This window comes from Acanthochromis polyacanthus, chromosome 18 (genome assembly GCF_021347895.1).
Source record: "Acanthochromis polyacanthus isolate Apoly-LR-REF ecotype Palm Island chromosome 18, KAUST_Apoly_ChrSc, whole genome shotgun sequence".
In the NCBI taxonomy this organism is placed as follows: domain Eukaryota; kingdom Metazoa; phylum Chordata; class Actinopteri; family Pomacentridae; genus Acanthochromis; species Acanthochromis polyacanthus.
In genome coordinates this window covers 2400255-2416557 of record NC_067130.1, presented here as the reverse complement: position 1 = coordinate 2416557, position 16303 = coordinate 2400255, and the positions used below count along the sequence as shown (strand labels likewise).

The following is a 16303-nucleotide window of genomic DNA, read 5'->3' as shown; positions in this document are numbered from 1 at the left end:
AATGTAGAATGAGGAGCAATGGAACAACAGAGCAGTATTTTAACAAAGATTAGCACAGTGATGTAACAGAACAGCTGAAACTCTCAACTTGAATTCTCTGCACTCGTCAAGATATCTTCAAGCTGTTTCCTCCGTTTGTTTCAAATCCAACACTGTTTGCATTTGTCTTTCATCAATTAATTGCTCGTAACAATTTAGCCAATTAACAATATATTAGCTGTAGTACCTGGATGTGCCACCAGGTGTCGTCTCTCACTGTTTAATGAGATGGAAGGCTGCAGCTTGTCTGCTATGTTTAGTATTATAGCAACCTGATAAAGAGCTCGCCTGGCATAGAAATGTAAAGTTTATGTGAATGCTGTTAAAGTGCAGTACCACTGGGGACCACTAGGGGCTGGCCCCAAAAACCTCCACCTCCCAAGACTCCTATTTAAAAATCATCATGAAAAGTTAAGTCACCACATCTTTTTTCCCAAAACTCACTATGTTGTTTATTTTGGTTGCATTTCCTCCTTCTGATGAGTGCTCTGGCCATCCATCTGAAAAAAACAATTAAAGAGAAAAAAAGCACTCGAACTGCATGATTTTTTGGAGAATGGCTGGTTTAAGGGACTTTTAAGTGAGTCCTTTCCCTATTTAAGATTTATACCGCCAATCCAGGCACTGAACAAGCTTTAAAACGCCAAAGTAAGCGACTGCAGATCATCAGGAGCAGAAAACGAGTTGGTTTCTTAGATGTAATTTCCCCATCTTTCCGTTTCTCCTCATTCTTTCCCCACTTTGAGCGGCTCTTCTTCCATCTCCTCCCTCTGCAGTGCCAGGCGGCGTGGGAGTCGCTCATAACTCTCCTCCAGGAAAAACAGACCGAGGACAAAACGAGTGAGACGAACTGAAACTCCTCCTCATGTCTCGGCCGCCTCATCCTTCTCATGCCAAGGAAACAGACCAACCGGGCAGCAGATCTGAACTGCTGGACCTCTGCCCCAGTTCTCCTGTGAGACGACTGGACGGAGTGAAGACGTCTCCGAGAGCTTCGGCCTACGAAGGAGGTAATGAACGGTGCGTTTAAGGACAGCTGGGAAAGAGAAGAAACCTACTATGTACAGACTGATTTTGTTTTTGCTTTTTTGCTGTTGTTCTTATTGACTTTTTCTACTTCATATTTCCAGTTAACAGTCGATTGCCAATGCTGCTTGTGTTTATTTAACCGCTGTCTCAGAGGAAGTGTTTCGTTTGTCCTCTGTCTGTTTTCTCATCGAGTCAAATGAGAACGGTTGTAGAAAACATTGGGTTTTGTTACGTATTCGGAACATCTTCGAGATCCTTCCTCCTGCCGGGTTGCCAACACTGAAACTCTCCACTGAAACAAGGCTCATGAAATCATTTTTTCGTCTCCTGGCTCCTGGCATATTGGCTTTAAGAAGCCATTTTTTTGTGCTTTAAGGGACCATACCTGTTAGTTTTGGAAGATCCAGCCCATGACTTCTGTTAAACTTACCGTTCCTGTTATTTTCCAACAGTTCATAAACTTTTTTCATAGATTTCCTGCAGTCATTGTTGTTAAAATGTGCTTGCAGAGACCAAGAGATAATAATCTGGAGGTTCAGTTCCAGATCTCACCGTTAGACTTGAGTAAAAGCCTCTCGTTGTTCTCAAAAGGGAAACTCTCTGTTCTGGGGATTAATGGACAGACTGCATTTAACGATGACGACACAAGTCTGAGCTGAATGCTGAGGTTTCTCTCAGACATCAGTTTGTGGAAATTATTAGAAGCTGAGCACAAACACAGGAAGCAGGTTTGGTTTACAGAGCAGCAGCTCCATCTTGTGGTCAAGTTGTGAATAGTTTTCTGATCTCTGAGGTAAAAACAGCGTGCTACCTCTGTTCATTTCTTCTTGTCATCGTCATTCATACCTGCTGTAGGTTCTCTTCTTCAAGCAAACGCTTTACCTCAGATGTTAAACGGTGTAGACTCCATTGGTACTCTCTAATTTATTCAGTTCTAAATCTATTTCCTGCAGTAGTCTGCCTTAGTGACGCCCATTCATTGAAACTTTCTGGAGGAAACAAACGCTGCATTGGAAACATGCAGCATTTTTACACCTCCACCAGAATGTGTGTCTTGTTTCAAAGAGAGAAACGGTTCAACGCTGAATGAAAAGTTCATAAAAGGTGTCTTTGTTTTGTAAAGTGCAGCCGTCAGGTGAACATCTGTCTCCTCATCGGAAGCTCTGCTGCTGCTCACAGGGAAACGATAATCTCCTGGGAAATTCCTGCAGTGTGGTGTAAACATCTGGGTAGACGGATAAAAGGGAGTTAAAACTACACTGTGAGTGATGCAGCCTTAAGTCAGCTGTTTTCAGAGGTCAGATTGGGAGTGAATGACTCAGTTATGTGGAAATCAGTTTGACGTTGAGACCTCGTCCGCTGAGCTCTGATTCACAGGAAACATCCTCCAGAACAGCTTTTTTTTGTGCGTCAGACTCCTTTCTCATCTTCTTGCTGATGTGGCCTTGCAGTCTTATTATTGCAAAAATCCAGTTTTGCTGCGTTCACGTTTTATTAGAATCTGCTGAGAGTTCACCAGTATTCACCGTTTGTTTCTGATCTGGTGATCGTCTTTCCTCCGTCCTCGGCTGTCCTGATAGTTCCTGACACTCAGCATAAAGTAGCAAAAAATCTAAATAAAAAAGAAACTTGACCAACGATTTAACGGCACGGCAGACTCAGTCATGTGACGTCTTCGCAGCACCGCGTTTATTCAGACTTTTAGCTTTTGATCTAAACGGGTAATAATCTAGAAGAGTTTCTTTACTGTCAGGATTTTCAGAATAAAGGTGCTGATTTATTTTTTCTGTGCTCCTGCAGTCTTTGTTTAAAAACAAAAAAGAATCTCCTTTATTTTAGTTCTTTTATTACTAGAATGGTTTTATTTTTTAAGGTGATGCCACATAACTGAGTCTGCCGTCTGTGCAACGAAAGGTGAGATAAAGTTTCTGCAGACGGCTTTTAGTTTGTTCTTTCTTGTTGTTTTGTTTTCCATGTGTTCCCCTTGAGCTTTAAAAGCATGAAGCAGCTACTGTGTCGTCTTGTTGACTTTGTTTGTACCTGAAGCCAACCAGGTGACACATGAAGAATACTGAGTTTTTTCGCTCTCTAGGTCGCTGTGATTCAGTCTAAGGCAGCTAAGATGGACTCGTCTACGGATGCACCGATGCTAAAAGGTTAAAGTACCGTATTTGTGAGACAGAATACCAAAATGTTAAAATGTGCTACAAAGAAAAAGGGTCACGAGTGTTCAGAAATCACAAATACTGTCAGAAAAATAGTTTGATTCTGTCATTTTTATGCCCAGACTTGTTTTGAAAGGACATTTCCGGCATAAGATAATAGTGATTCACATCCACTGTGATTGGAGCCATATTAAAAGCACTTTTCACTCTCATTTAGTTACGAGAACCGCTGAAATTAAGCGGAAATGTTGACTTCAGAACAGCGAAGCATCAGTGTTCAGCAAAGTTCTAGTCTTTGACCACTGTAGGCGCTCTAGAGCAATATTTCTAAAGGCTGCTCCTCAATTTCTTTGCATTTGTTTGTCTATTTCCAAGAAAACCCCACATTTCTTTTATCAGACTATTATAATTTTCATTTCAGACTCATAGTTGCGCACGACACAAGAAATAAAACAGTATTTGACAGTTTCCATCCTTTTCTGCTGCATTTCGTCGTCTAACTGCAAAGAGAATGTACCAAACATGACAGAAATTTAAAAAAAAAAAAAAACATCCGATAAGCTGTAAATCAGACTTCCGGACTGGTTTCTGTTTACAGCCGAGCTCTGTGAGTCGTTGCATCGCTGCATCCGTAGACTTCAGTTTGGTGTAAATGAAGTTCTGGGATTATTCTGACTGCAGCTGAATTCTATAAACGGCCGAGTCTGTTTTTCTATGAGAGAAACAGGAGGTCACTGTTGGGGTTCTGATGAGGAGATTAGTTCTATAAAGGACGGAAGATTAACGATGTAAATGTGGCATAAGTAAAATATGACAAATGGAAGGTTATTTTTACTTCTGACAGCCATCAGACCCCCAGCAGTGGCTCTGTTTGCTGCCTGTACTCCTTCATCAATCATTGTAAAAGCCCATCCTTTACTGTGTGCCTGCTCATTTCATTTGCACTATACATGTAGCTCCAGAAGAATACATTTAAAACTTCCAAAAAACAACAATAAACTGTCTGGTCGGTTGAGACACTTTTTTGTGTCGCCGGGTTAAGAGGGGAGTTTTCTTTTCGGTACAAAACAAAACGTTTCGAAGCCAAATGTCGTTTCCTCCCGTCTTCCCTGCGGAGATTCACACGTGAAGAGAAGCTCTGGTGTTCGATCCGACCCGTCTTATGAACGTGTGAATCCGGCTTCAGCTCCTCCCCAGTGTGTACTGTTTACGTTCACAGTCCTTCTTGTACATTTGGATGTTAATAACATTTTGTTGTAATTATAAATACGCTTGTATATTGATGTTTTGATGCAATTTATCTTTACCACAAATGATTTTTTTCGGATATATCGGACCAATAATAAAGAGAGCGAATGCATTTGATATTTTCTGCTCTGGTGTGATTCTTTTTCTTTATTTCCAACAAACAAAATGTACAAAAAATATTCGTACAAGGATGTAGCAAAACATAAAGTAGTCATTACTACGAGAAATAAAACTTTTCTCATAACAATATTAAATTAAAACCTTCAGAAATCCCTCTTAAAACACATGAATGAATGCAAAATATAAAACCCTTCCACCACAGGCTGCATTTTTCCAGTCCCATAAAGCCCTATACTGCTGTAGCTATGAATTACTACAGTTGTTTTTAAAAATTACAGTGCAAAATTTCATGTTTTTCCAATATATAACTTTTAAAACTTGACAAAAATCACACAGCGTATAGTAAGTGAAATTCTTTAGTACCTTTAAAGTGCTTTACAACCAAAAGCATAAAAAGTAAGCGCCACAAACGTGAGAGAAAAGAAATATGAGACAAAATGTAAGAGTGACTGAACAATTTGGATAATAAAAATGAACAAGATTTAAAATACAGCAGATTTTTAAAAAAAAGTAGATGCTATTTTACACAAATGTTTGCATTTCGTGAGCTGCAGGTGTAAAAAGTCAGCCGGTCAATGTCGTCCAAAATACCTCAAACTGCATCATTTTCAGTTTCATCTTTGGATAGCAGTTGGTGTAAAAAGTGCAAATACTGCAGTGTTTTTCCCTAAAACGATCAGATGTGTAACCAGTTCGACAGCAAAAAGCTGTGAGGCTGCTGCTGCTTCGTCACTTAGCGCCTCATTAGCTGGTTTCCCAGAATGCACTGAGGCAGAAGCTTCTCTATTGTTCTGATCACTGAACTGTTTGTAAAGCTGGCGCTGCTGTTCCCGTACCGGTGCACGATGAATCACTCTCAGACTTTAAGATCATTCGTTAATAATTAATTTAGTTTTTCCAATGAATCACATCAGCAGAGAAGCCATTCTCCAAGTTTTTTTTTATGTGAAAAAATGTTTGTGTCAGTGCAAGTTAACATTTAAAACAGCAGCTATCAAGCCAAAGTGCTTCCCAGCAGTTAACCGTGAAGAACCCACTGCTGCAGAAATACATCCATTTTATCTTCTAAAAATATTATTTTCTATTATATAAAACAGATGTTTGACAGCAGTGTGATTGTAAAGTAAATGCTAGAGGATATTTGACTTCTTGTTTTCTTTAAAGGAGGCAATATTAGGTTCTAAATGGATAAATATAACATCTTAATATCAAATCTGTCAGGAATCTCAAACAGCTTCATTACGTTTGGTCAGATAATAGAACTAAAACAATGTACAAGTGCCAAGCAAGGGTCAACATTAAACATTGCATCGTGTATTTTTTAAGGTTTAGGTTCAACACATCAGCAGATCACCTAATAAACAAGCTGCTCAGACTTTAGATTCCTCGAGTATCTTCATGTTCAAAAATCCAAACTTCATAACTGAGCACCTGTCACGTATTAAACGTGATATTTTCGATCTAAAAACGGAATAAAAGTACTGAATTTGCTGTCATGAACCAGATAAAACAAGACGGCATGGTCATCAATATCACCGCCACATGTGATGTCTGAGTCTATATCCGAAATAGTGATCAAGGGCCATAACTCTGTTAAATATTATCGCACAGGTCTCATTTTCGAACTTGATCAAGGTGTCCATGGTGTGAAGCTACACACTAAATTTCGTAATCCGAGCTGTAATAGTTTCCGAGAAAAGCTGTCCCCTTCATCTCGGACGCACGGACGGACGGAGGCCAAACCTGTATCCCCCTTTTCCACTTCGTGGCGGCGGGGGATAATAAAGTGTTAAATAAGTTAGAATTTAAAAACATAGATATTTTGTTTCACTCTCACCCAGAATGTTTGACGCATTCACTGAAAAATCCACATTATGTTGAAATCACTGCTGCTGATGACTTCAGCACAAACTTAAGTTCAACTATTCTGAACTTCTTGTCAGATTGGTCTGAGGTGTTTTCACACAGTTCCCATCTAGAACACGTCATCTGTCCACACAGGAGGGGTTTTGACGCTATTATTAAACACTCAGAAAAGACTTGCAGTAAATCCTTTTCAGCTGCTGTAGCTTCAACAAAACAGAAGTGGCATTAAAGTCTCTGCTCACTTTTTGCCCATTTCAAGTTTCAGTTCCTGTTTGCCAACTTTAAGTCGCTGCTGATGATGATGTCACTGCTTCAGTCTTCCTCTATCCTCTCGTACTGTTGCCTCCGAGCTAATCTGCAGCCGATGATACTGGAGAGGGAAGAGAGGAAGTTATTAGAAACTTATTATAAAATATTCACTGCCCCTTGGAAGTTTTAGTCTTTATATCTGGTGAAGAAAATACACATTCTAGTGTCACTCCTTCATTAAATTCCCCACAGTTATCCTTTAATTATTTTATCTTTTGGTAGTTGTTCCTGTCTGTCAGATCCCTCTCTTACTTATTGTTGTTGCATCTTTGCTTTTTGCAACCGTTTGCCAGACTCCTTGATTCAGTTTCATGTCAAAGTGAAAATAGAATTAGACTGGACGCAGCAATTTTACCTCATTTTTCTTTGCTAAACTGTAGGTTGAACGGGTTAAAGGGCCATTTTCAAGTCCATCCACAAATTCTCAGTTGGATTCAGCTCTGAGCTCTGGCTGCCAATCCAAAACATTCAACTTGTTGCCTTTAAAGCTCTTCTGTGTGTTTGTGGTTGTATGCTTTGAGTAACTGTCTCGCTGGCAAACAAATCTTTTCCCAAGTTGCAGTTCTCTTGCAGACTGCATCAGGTTGTCCTCTAGAATTTTACAAAACTTTACTGTGTTCATTTAACCTCTACCTTTACCAATCTTACAGGGCCTGCTGTCGAGAAGCAGACGACCATCATGATGCTGCCACCACCATGCTTCACAGTGGGGATGGTGTGTTTCTGAAGATGTGCAGTGTTTCATGTACACCAAACATATCCTCAAGTCTGATGGTCAAAAAGCTCAATTTGGTCTCATCTGACCAAAGAACTCTAGTTGAGATTTAATATAAGCCATTTTTAACAGTGGCATCTTTGTCAAACAGGCAATAGTTTCTTCATTCTTATCCAAGTTTCTTTATTACACTACCGTTGAAAGGTTTGGAGTCATCCAGACAAACCCTCAAGCAGTTTTTGTAAAGTAGTGGAGCATATTGTCCTGTTAAGGAGGATGGAAGAAGTCAAAGTAGAGTCACATACACTACCATTCAAAAGTTTGGGGTCATCCAGGCAATTTCATGTTCTCCATGAAAACTCCCACTTTTATCCATGTGCTAGCATAACTGAACAAGGGTTTTCTAATCATCAGTGAGCCTTTCAGCACCATTAGCTAACACAATGTAGCATTAGAATACAGGAGTGATGGTTGCTGGAAATGTTCCTCTGTACCCCTGTGGAGATATTCCATTAAAAATCTGCCGTTTCCAGCTACAATAGTCATTTACCACATTAACAATGTCTACACTGGATTTATCATTCATTTAATGTTATGTTCATTGAAAAAAGGCTTCTCGTTCAAAAATAAGGACATTTCTAAGTGACCCTAAAATTTTGAACGATAGTGTATGTCGCCTTTTGTTTCAAACTTGACTGTATTTTAAATAAGACCTCCGACCTTCAGTATAATCTGAGTTTAAATGAAGATGAAGCATTGAGTGTAACATCTAGAAAAACCTGAAAACTGAACTAATGTGTTGAGAGTACCTGATGGGTATCATTCCCAGGACTGTGACGATGCTGGCGAGTATGAAGACGAAGCCTGGAAACCAGTCCAGGGTTCTCTGGTAGATCTTAGTAAAAGCAGGGATGTAGGCCAAACCAGCAAACTTCAGAATCAACTGCAGGCCGGTGAGAGCAGTGCCTGATGGGAAAGAAAGAGGATAGATTGGGTGAAGAACTTTTTCAAGAAAGGCTTTGACTCTTACAGACTTCTACATGATTGCATATGGGGGCAAAATTTATGATCTGATTAAATAACCCTAACCCTACTAACCCAAACAAAACACTTCTATCCCAAACCCTAACCCTAACTCTTACCCTACTAACCCTTGCCCAACTAACCTTTACTCTAGTAACCCTACTAACCCAAACCCTAAGCCACTGCCCTGTGCATGGTTAAGACACCACAAGTTAACAGAATATCTCAAAGCAGTGACAGATCCTAAAAAAGCAGAGGAAGATGTACAAAACATAAGAAAACAGAGACTGGTCACTATTGGAGAGGTGAAGGTGGAGAAGGAGAGTAAAATGAGTGTTAGTATGCAAGTGTTTGAACCGTTTTAACGTTTTGGAAAATCTTCGTGGACTTTTTTGGAAACTTTTATGCCAAAAAAAAGTCCACGTAGAAGAAGGAATAGATTTTTCTGAAAACTGTGGGGGTAAGCTAACTGGACAGAGAGGCTTGTTAAGATTAATACCACTGTCATATTTCTACTGCAATCATGAAGCTGCTACCAACAAGTGGCAAACTAAGCTTAGCAGAAAGACTGAAACTGCAGCAAACAGCTAAAATGGCTGATTATATCTTGTTTGTTAAGTGGCAATGTGCTATTTTTCCTTTCGTGTCTAGTTACACATTTTATCCTTTCCTTTTATGTGGAGATAAGAAAATCTATCTTTTGCTAATGTTTGCATTGCACTGATGTCTCGCACAGGCGTCACGTCAAAGCAAAGAGACGAAGGAGAAAAGCCCCGACAATGAATAGCCTGCTCCTTTAATTATTAGTGAGCTGCTTGTGTGTCGTTGATTTGGTTTGAACATGGAGGCTCCCTTGGTCTAAAAAGCTGTGCATTGAAACTTAATATGAAAAAGGCAAAAAACAAGAGAGAGCGAGAAAGAAATCAGCCAAAAATTAGTTTTGGAACTAGGAGATGCAAAAATTAAGCTAAAAAGACAAAGACTTAGGTCTGAATCAAGTGTTTTTCCACGTTTAGCATCTTTGCATGAACACCTTTTCTGATAATTCAGGATTCGTCAGCTAGCAAAGCTAAAAAGGTCTCCTTCTCCCCCCCATTAAATAGAATCTTCAAGTTGGCATTGAGGGTTTCAGTTTTAGGAGTCTGTTTCTAAATTTTCATTATATTTTAGGTCTATTGTTTACTTATATGCTGCTGTGTCAAAGAAATTTAGTTGTAGAGGAATGTGCAATAATAAAGAATTTCTATCTATACATCACACATTTATTGTTTGCAAATTTCCACAAAGCAGATAATCAGATTTTTTTTTTCTGTTCGTACTGTTTGCGCTGAAAAATTGTCATTTTGGCATTTCTTTAAAGAGGACACATTTCAAACCTGCCATTAGGTTTTGTAATGAGTGCTGTAACATCATACATGCAGTGTTGTCAGAACAATTAACATTTTAAGAAGTATTTCGCACATTTCCACTCACATTAATGTGAAATATGCAGTGTATCTTTCTCTAAAGTGCTTTTACACATACATAAAAACGTGCTCACCATATAAAGAGGCCGGGACCTGCTGTGAAAGCAGAGATCTGATCGTTGGCAGCGGGATGAGAGCAAACAGGTTGAGTGAACGGGCTGCAGGAAAATAAAATACAAATTAATATGCATCAGAGTCAGTTGCCCCTTCCTCCACTATTTCCTTTCAGTTTCCTGTCTGGCCTCGGAATTAGCTGTAGACAGTTCTGCATTTTCACACTTGTGTTTTCTCACCAAAGTCTTTTGTTTTACTGTAAACTGTGACGATAACAAATGTGAACGTTCACGTTGTTCTCATTTAGCGTTCCTTCCTTTAAAACACACATTATATTCAAATGATAAAAGCTGTTGTTTACAAGTCACTTCTGCTAGCTTGTTCCTGTTGCAGATAAATGATCCGTTTCACATTTCTGGTTTATTTGAAATTAACAGGAGAGCAGAGTCATTTGAACGTTATTTGCAGCTACAGTCTAATACTTTTATGTGTGAATTGTAGATATGTAGCTACAGCCTGCAGCTAGCTAAGTTAGCATAGCTCAAAAATGTCATGGTTGACAATGAGCAGAAAAATGTCACACAAAAGTAAATGAACCATTTTTAGAGTCCTTATAAGAAAATAAAAATGATAGTATAGAAAAGAGTAAAGGTATTTTGGTTAAAAACAAAGAAATCACATGAAATTTATGCACATTTTGCTCTGATTTTGAGAGTTAAGCTAAACACTGGCTAGCTTCGCTACAGACCATAAACAGGTTGAAGAAGCTAGGCTAGGTTTTTCAGAACTAACAAAATCCACCTCTCATCAACATTCATGTTAGCTAAATAGCACAATTTCATCTGTGTACTTTTTCCAGACATAGGCCAGCACATAAATTGTCCCTTTTAGATTTAGTTTTTTAGACAAATTTAACAAGACTCAATATGCTAATCAGCAAGCTTTAGTGAAGTTAGCTGGTTGCTAGCAGTAGCGTCATGCTGGGAATACGGACACAAGAGTGGTATTAATCTTCTCACATAACTGCCTGCAAAAAAGAAAATATATTTCTCAAAATCACTTAACTGCATTTTGACCTGACTCACTCCAAGGCATATTTATATTTAGGCCTATAGACATTAACCTACTTGTGTACATTTTTATACTAACATTTTAATAACTAGTTTTAGCTTTTCAAGTTAAAAGTCATTGTGCAGCAACAACTACCACTGGGTAATCTGTTAATGCAGTAAATCAAATTTAAATGCTACTGTTCTGTAATGCAGACACAACATTTATGGAGAAACAAAGCTTCCAGTTCATGGGTAGCCTGATATCAGTAAACTGAGAAAACAACACTTTAATGGTTTCCAGTTATTCCCAGTTCCTCATTTTGCTTCCTGTTATGATTTGCTCTGATAACCTAAATCTGTTGCAAGACATGTTCAACCAAACAACCTGACTTTTGACACATGGGATGAATTGAGGTGCTTGTTCCTCTTCTGTTGAGTCATAAACTAGAAAACCAACAAAACGTGACCTGGGGTGGCCATTTGGCAAAATGAAAATAAGTAATGACATGCTTTTAAACACCTGCCTCTTCTGGGAACTAAACCTGACGTGTTAATTGTAGAGAAACTCGTTTAACCACCACGTCATGTGAAAGACAGGATTTCTAGACTCTGTGGAACAATGGCGTCTCACATACAGCAGAAACATGAGTGTCAACGGAAGAAACAAAGTGGTTTCCTTAAAAAAAAAAATCAGAATATTGATGGTTTTGTGTGTGAATTTAAACAGTTTGATGTGTTGCTATCCCGATTTTAAACACTTTTGTGTATTAATATTTTGATTTTAAACAGGTTTGCGTGTTTATATCCCTTTTTTAAACATTTTTTTGTGCTAATATCCTGATTTTAAACAGTTTTGTGTGTTTATATCCAGGTTTTAATAGTGCAGAAAAGTGTTAAAAACTTAACAATTTAAACTTCACAAAAAAAAACACACACACAGAATAAGATTCCAAGTAAGATTCACATTAACAGATATAAAATTTATAACAAAATAGTTATTATCCATGAGTTAGATTACAAATTTGGGCTTTATCATACCAAATATCTCTTTTAATTGAGTATTTTTTCTTTTTTTGCCTCCATTTTTAGGTGATAAAAATGATGGCCTTAAACAAAACAACAGACTAAAATGAAAACCTGTATAAAGTGCATCCAGTCTTACCGAGGTAGAACATGGAGGTTGTCGTGACGAAGGCCATGAAGTAAATCCCTGAGGCAAACGATACCATACCGATGAGGATCAGCGTGACGTCGCTGGCGCAGCGACGAAACACGATGACGCCGAGAAAACTGGTGAGGAAAATCCCACAGCCTGCTGCATTCCCATAACCCACCTGGATGAAACAAAGAGAGAAAAACAAGAAGGCCACAGAAGAGAAGAGAGAATCAGTAAAACAAAAAACAAAGAAAGAGAATCAAGTTGGAGGAATTTATTAGAGCAAAACTGAAAGAGAATGCAACATTAAAAGCATAGCAATCAAAATAAATATGCACTATAGAAACTCACAATACACATAAATCTGTGCAGAAATCACAACAACACACATTTAACTCAGATTTTGTCATTGAAACTAACAATTAGACAACAATAATTCAAATCTTCTTCAAATCTGAGCAGTGAAACCCATTTTTTAAATCATCTTAATGCATCAAAATAATAAATAAAGGCATAGAAAGACAGCAAAATGTTACCTGAGTGGCGGTCCAGCTGAGAGGCTCTTTCAGCACGAAGGCACCGAGGATTCCTACAGCTCCTCCAACTGCAAAGTCGTACAGGAAGGCAGCAACGAACAGCAGAACCACGTTCACCTTGTTGATCTTAGGAGGAGGCTCAACCACAGTGGAGCTGTCAGAGGAGGAAGAGAGGAGGAGGGAGTTCTCCTCTGGTCCTTCACTGCGTACTTGTTTCACCTTTAATTGAGATGGACACTCACATTTAACATCTGTACGCTGCTCTGCAACACATAAACTCCCTGCTGTGGTTAAAGAGAATATTCGGGATAAGAAACATCACAAATGGTTAATTTAGTCATATAATTAGACTGTCAAACCAGTACTATACTTAACATATTTAAACAATTACTGCCAGATGTCAGTATGCTGATGCAGTCTGAGTTTACAGAGACACAAACATCTAAACGTAGATCCACCCAGGATTTCCTCTGTAGCGTCTGAAAGCCACTGACCTGCAGCAGGAAGATGGAGTGCAGGAGGCTGAGCAGGTTCATGATGGTTCCCACAGACACCAGGACGGTTCCGCTTCCCAGCTGGAAGAGGTGACCAGAAACCAGGCTGCCCACCAGACCTGCTGCCCCGTACAGCAGCTCCACCCTCATCATCACCTGCACGGAGCACAACACTCATTACTCCTTCTAGAAGCACACCAGATGTCCTCACTAGTTTTAAGTAAGCATATTTTTATGTTCTGTTTTTGCTATTTAAATGAGGTGAAGGCCAAAAATGTGAATTATCTGTCAGCGTGAATGTCATGCCAGTATTAAGTGCTGCACAACAAAGCTTTAATTTAAAAAGTATTCACATTATTAAGGGCAAAAGCAAACCTATCAATCCTACTTCATCGTTGATTATTTTCCTGATTAATTGATTAGTTGTTTGGCCAAAACAATGTCAAATAATGGTGATCAGTGGTGGTGACCACTGTTTCACAAAGTTGCTATGGAGTATGAAAAACTGCTTATTTATAAATAAATATATATATAAAAAATACAGACACGACAGAAATAATAAAAGAATGTAGACAGAGAAGAAGTAATAAAAAATGTTTAAAAATACAGAGATAGTAAATAATAAAATGTAGAAATACAGAAATATTAAATTGAAATATGTAGAAAGACAGGTTATACATTAGAAAATGCATAAATAACAAATAAAAATTTGTAGAAATACAGAGATACTAAATAATAAAATGTAGAAATACATAAAGAAAGTAAACAGAAATACAGAGATACTAAATTTAAAAAATGAGAAAAACATACATAATACATTAAAAAATGTCGAAATGGATATATTAAATAAAAATACAGAAACAGAGAAATAATAAAACATGGAAGATTACAGAGATTGTTATTAATGCAGAGTAGAAATAGAGAAATAAGTGAAAGTATGTAGAAGTACAAAGATATTAAATGAAAGTAGAAATAATATATAAAAACAAAAGAGTTGATGCATGAAAATGTAAAAATAAATTCAAAATATTATTTTAACTGTCTTTTTCACTCGTAAACATATATTTATTTATTCATATATTTAATACATTTATTTTTAAAATCATCTATTTATATCCAGGTTATTTTATTAGTCCTTTTAAAAAAAAAATACTTCAGCATCTTTTTTGTAGCTTTTAGGTTTTTAGATTTAAATGTAGAAATAATTTCAAGGTATTATTTTTAACTGTCTTTTTAATATGAATGATTTATTTACACATTTAATAAATTTATTTTTAAAATCATTTATTTATATCCAGGTTATTTTATTAGTCCTTTATAAAAAATACTTCAGCGTCTTTTTTTTTTTTAGCTTTTAGGTTTTTAGATTTAAATGTAAAAATAATTTCAAGGTATTGTTTTTAACTGTCTTTTGAATATGAATGATTTATTTACACATTTAATACATTTATTTTCAAAATCATTTATTTATATCCAAGTTATTTCTTTTAAAAATACTTTATTACCATTTTTTTTTTTGAGCTTTTAAGTTGGTTTTGACTGTTGCTGACTGAATTTGAAAATATAATTTGTTTAACTTTTAAAACTTTTTCTCCCAGAACTTTAAAAGTCTCCCACCTTGGAGCGGTCCTTCGCTGTGGAACCCAGGGACACCAGGGTCATCACACCGGCCCAGAAGGCTCCGAACCCCCCGGAGAGCCCGAACAGCACCGCCGCCCCGAACATCACCTCCAGCGGCAGCTGGAACAGAACCACCAGGAGGAGGAGGACTCTGGACAGCAGGTACCCGCAGAGGGACACCACCACCGGGGTTTTCCTCCAGCCGCGGTCGCTGAGTCTGGCCAGCAGCAGCGCCGGGAGGATCGGAACGAATCTGATGATCAGGTTGTAGGTCATGTAGAAGTCGGTGAAGGCTTTCTGCTGGCTCTCCTCCCGGGACATACCGGGGTCGGTAACGTTGGAGCACCGGTCTTTGACCACCATCAGCAGCGCGGTGTCGAACAGGCTGCTGCCCAGCTGCTCGAGCATGATGAGCAGCTCCAGCTGCCGGAGGAGCCCGAAGGCTGCGTGGAGGAGAATCGACATCGTCATGACTTTAACTTATGAGCAGTTAAAAAACTTATGAATAGTTAAAACCCGTCCAGTGGAACTTTACAGTAAGACTAAGAGTGAACAAATGAAGCAGCTGCAGGCGGATCTGGTGGCAGAAACAAGCAACCAGAGTAAATAAAGAGCCTGCCACTCCCACTTCCTCCTCTTATTCTCAGATAGTGCAATAAAAGGCTGAACTGTGAAATGCATGTTTGAGATTTGGAATACATCTGGGATACATTTTCATCATTAAATAGCTTTACATATATTTTTAATCCAAATAAACCACCTTCTGATAACTTTAACACAATAATAGAATACATCTGAGCTGTAATGTGAAACAGAAAGTAAAACTGTTGTGTTCAGAAAATAAACCAAAACCATGTTTTATTAGTATTTATATGAGTTATATGGGAATGATTTTAACATTTCTTTTATTTAACCTGATTTATTATGTATTCATTTTTATTTAATGGCTTGTACAGTTTCAGATCCACAAGTAGGAAGTTTGTCATCTGAAGTTTTGAGGTTTTTTTGTTTTGTTTTGTTTTAAGGATTTTTACACAGTTGAGACCAAATGATCTTCTGGGAACCATTAGTGTCAGTTTAGGTCAGAAAATAAAGAAACTTGCAGGCACTTTGACCCCAATGCAAGGCAGTTAATCAATCTCAGTTGGTCTGCAGATTTATTTTGTATTATATTTTACATTTAATTATTTGTCATTTGTCTGTAAAATGAGAAAATGTCATCCCAGTCTGTCATCATAGTTTGGATTTTGTCCGATGTTTCTTATATGTTTCTCCTAAAATTTACTAGTCGAAACGGGTGAGACAGGAGGAGGAGGACAATTAGCCTTTTTATGAAAACTAATACAATGACGTTTTTTGGGCCTTTTTGCTGGTTTTATTCAATAGGTAAGTAGAGAGAAAGACCTGCAGT

The 16303-nt window shown here is 38.0% G+C and overlaps 2 protein-coding genes across 2 annotated transcripts in view; one reads left to right on the top strand and one right to left on the bottom strand.

The window, feature by feature from the left end:
- snx30 (sorting nexin family member 30) overlaps window positions 1–4598 on the top strand; it is a 21483-nt gene extending 16885 nt beyond the window's left edge. The window contains exon 9 of the mRNA XM_022214154.2: window positions 816–4598. Within this exon, the coding sequence (XP_022069846.2) occupies window positions 816–893 (78 nt within the window). The 3' untranslated portion in view covers window positions 894–4598. The remainder of the gene's footprint in view (window positions 1–815) is intronic.
- LOC110965210 (thymic stromal cotransporter homolog) lies at window positions 4594–16303 on the bottom strand. Its single transcript, XM_022214151.2, has 7 exons — window positions 14890–16303; window positions 13273–13428; window positions 12779–12997; window positions 12249–12420; window positions 10055–10138; window positions 8301–8457; window positions 4594–6837 (listed from the first exon to the last, which is right to left on the bottom strand). Exons 1-7 carry the CDS (start codon window positions 15361–15363, stop codon window positions 6780–6782), a joined length of 1320 nt encoding a protein of 439 aa, XP_022069843.1. The 5' UTR covers window positions 15364–16303; the 3' UTR covers window positions 4594–6779.

Bases quoted from the DNA above. Each gene is read 5' to 3' on its own strand.
- LOC110965210 (XM_022214151.2), bottom strand. From the start codon at position 15,363: ATGACGATGTCGATTCTCCTCCACGCAGCCTTCGGGCTCCTCCGGCAG. The intron at 12,998-13,272 runs GTCAGTGGCTTT...TCTCAATTAAAG, and splicing joins ACTCCATCTTCCTGCTGCAG to GTGAAACAAGTACGCAGTGA. The intron at 6,838-8,300 runs GTACTCTCAACA...TTCCCTCTCCAG, and splicing joins CTGGGAATGATACCCATCAG to TATCATCGGCTGCAGATTAG.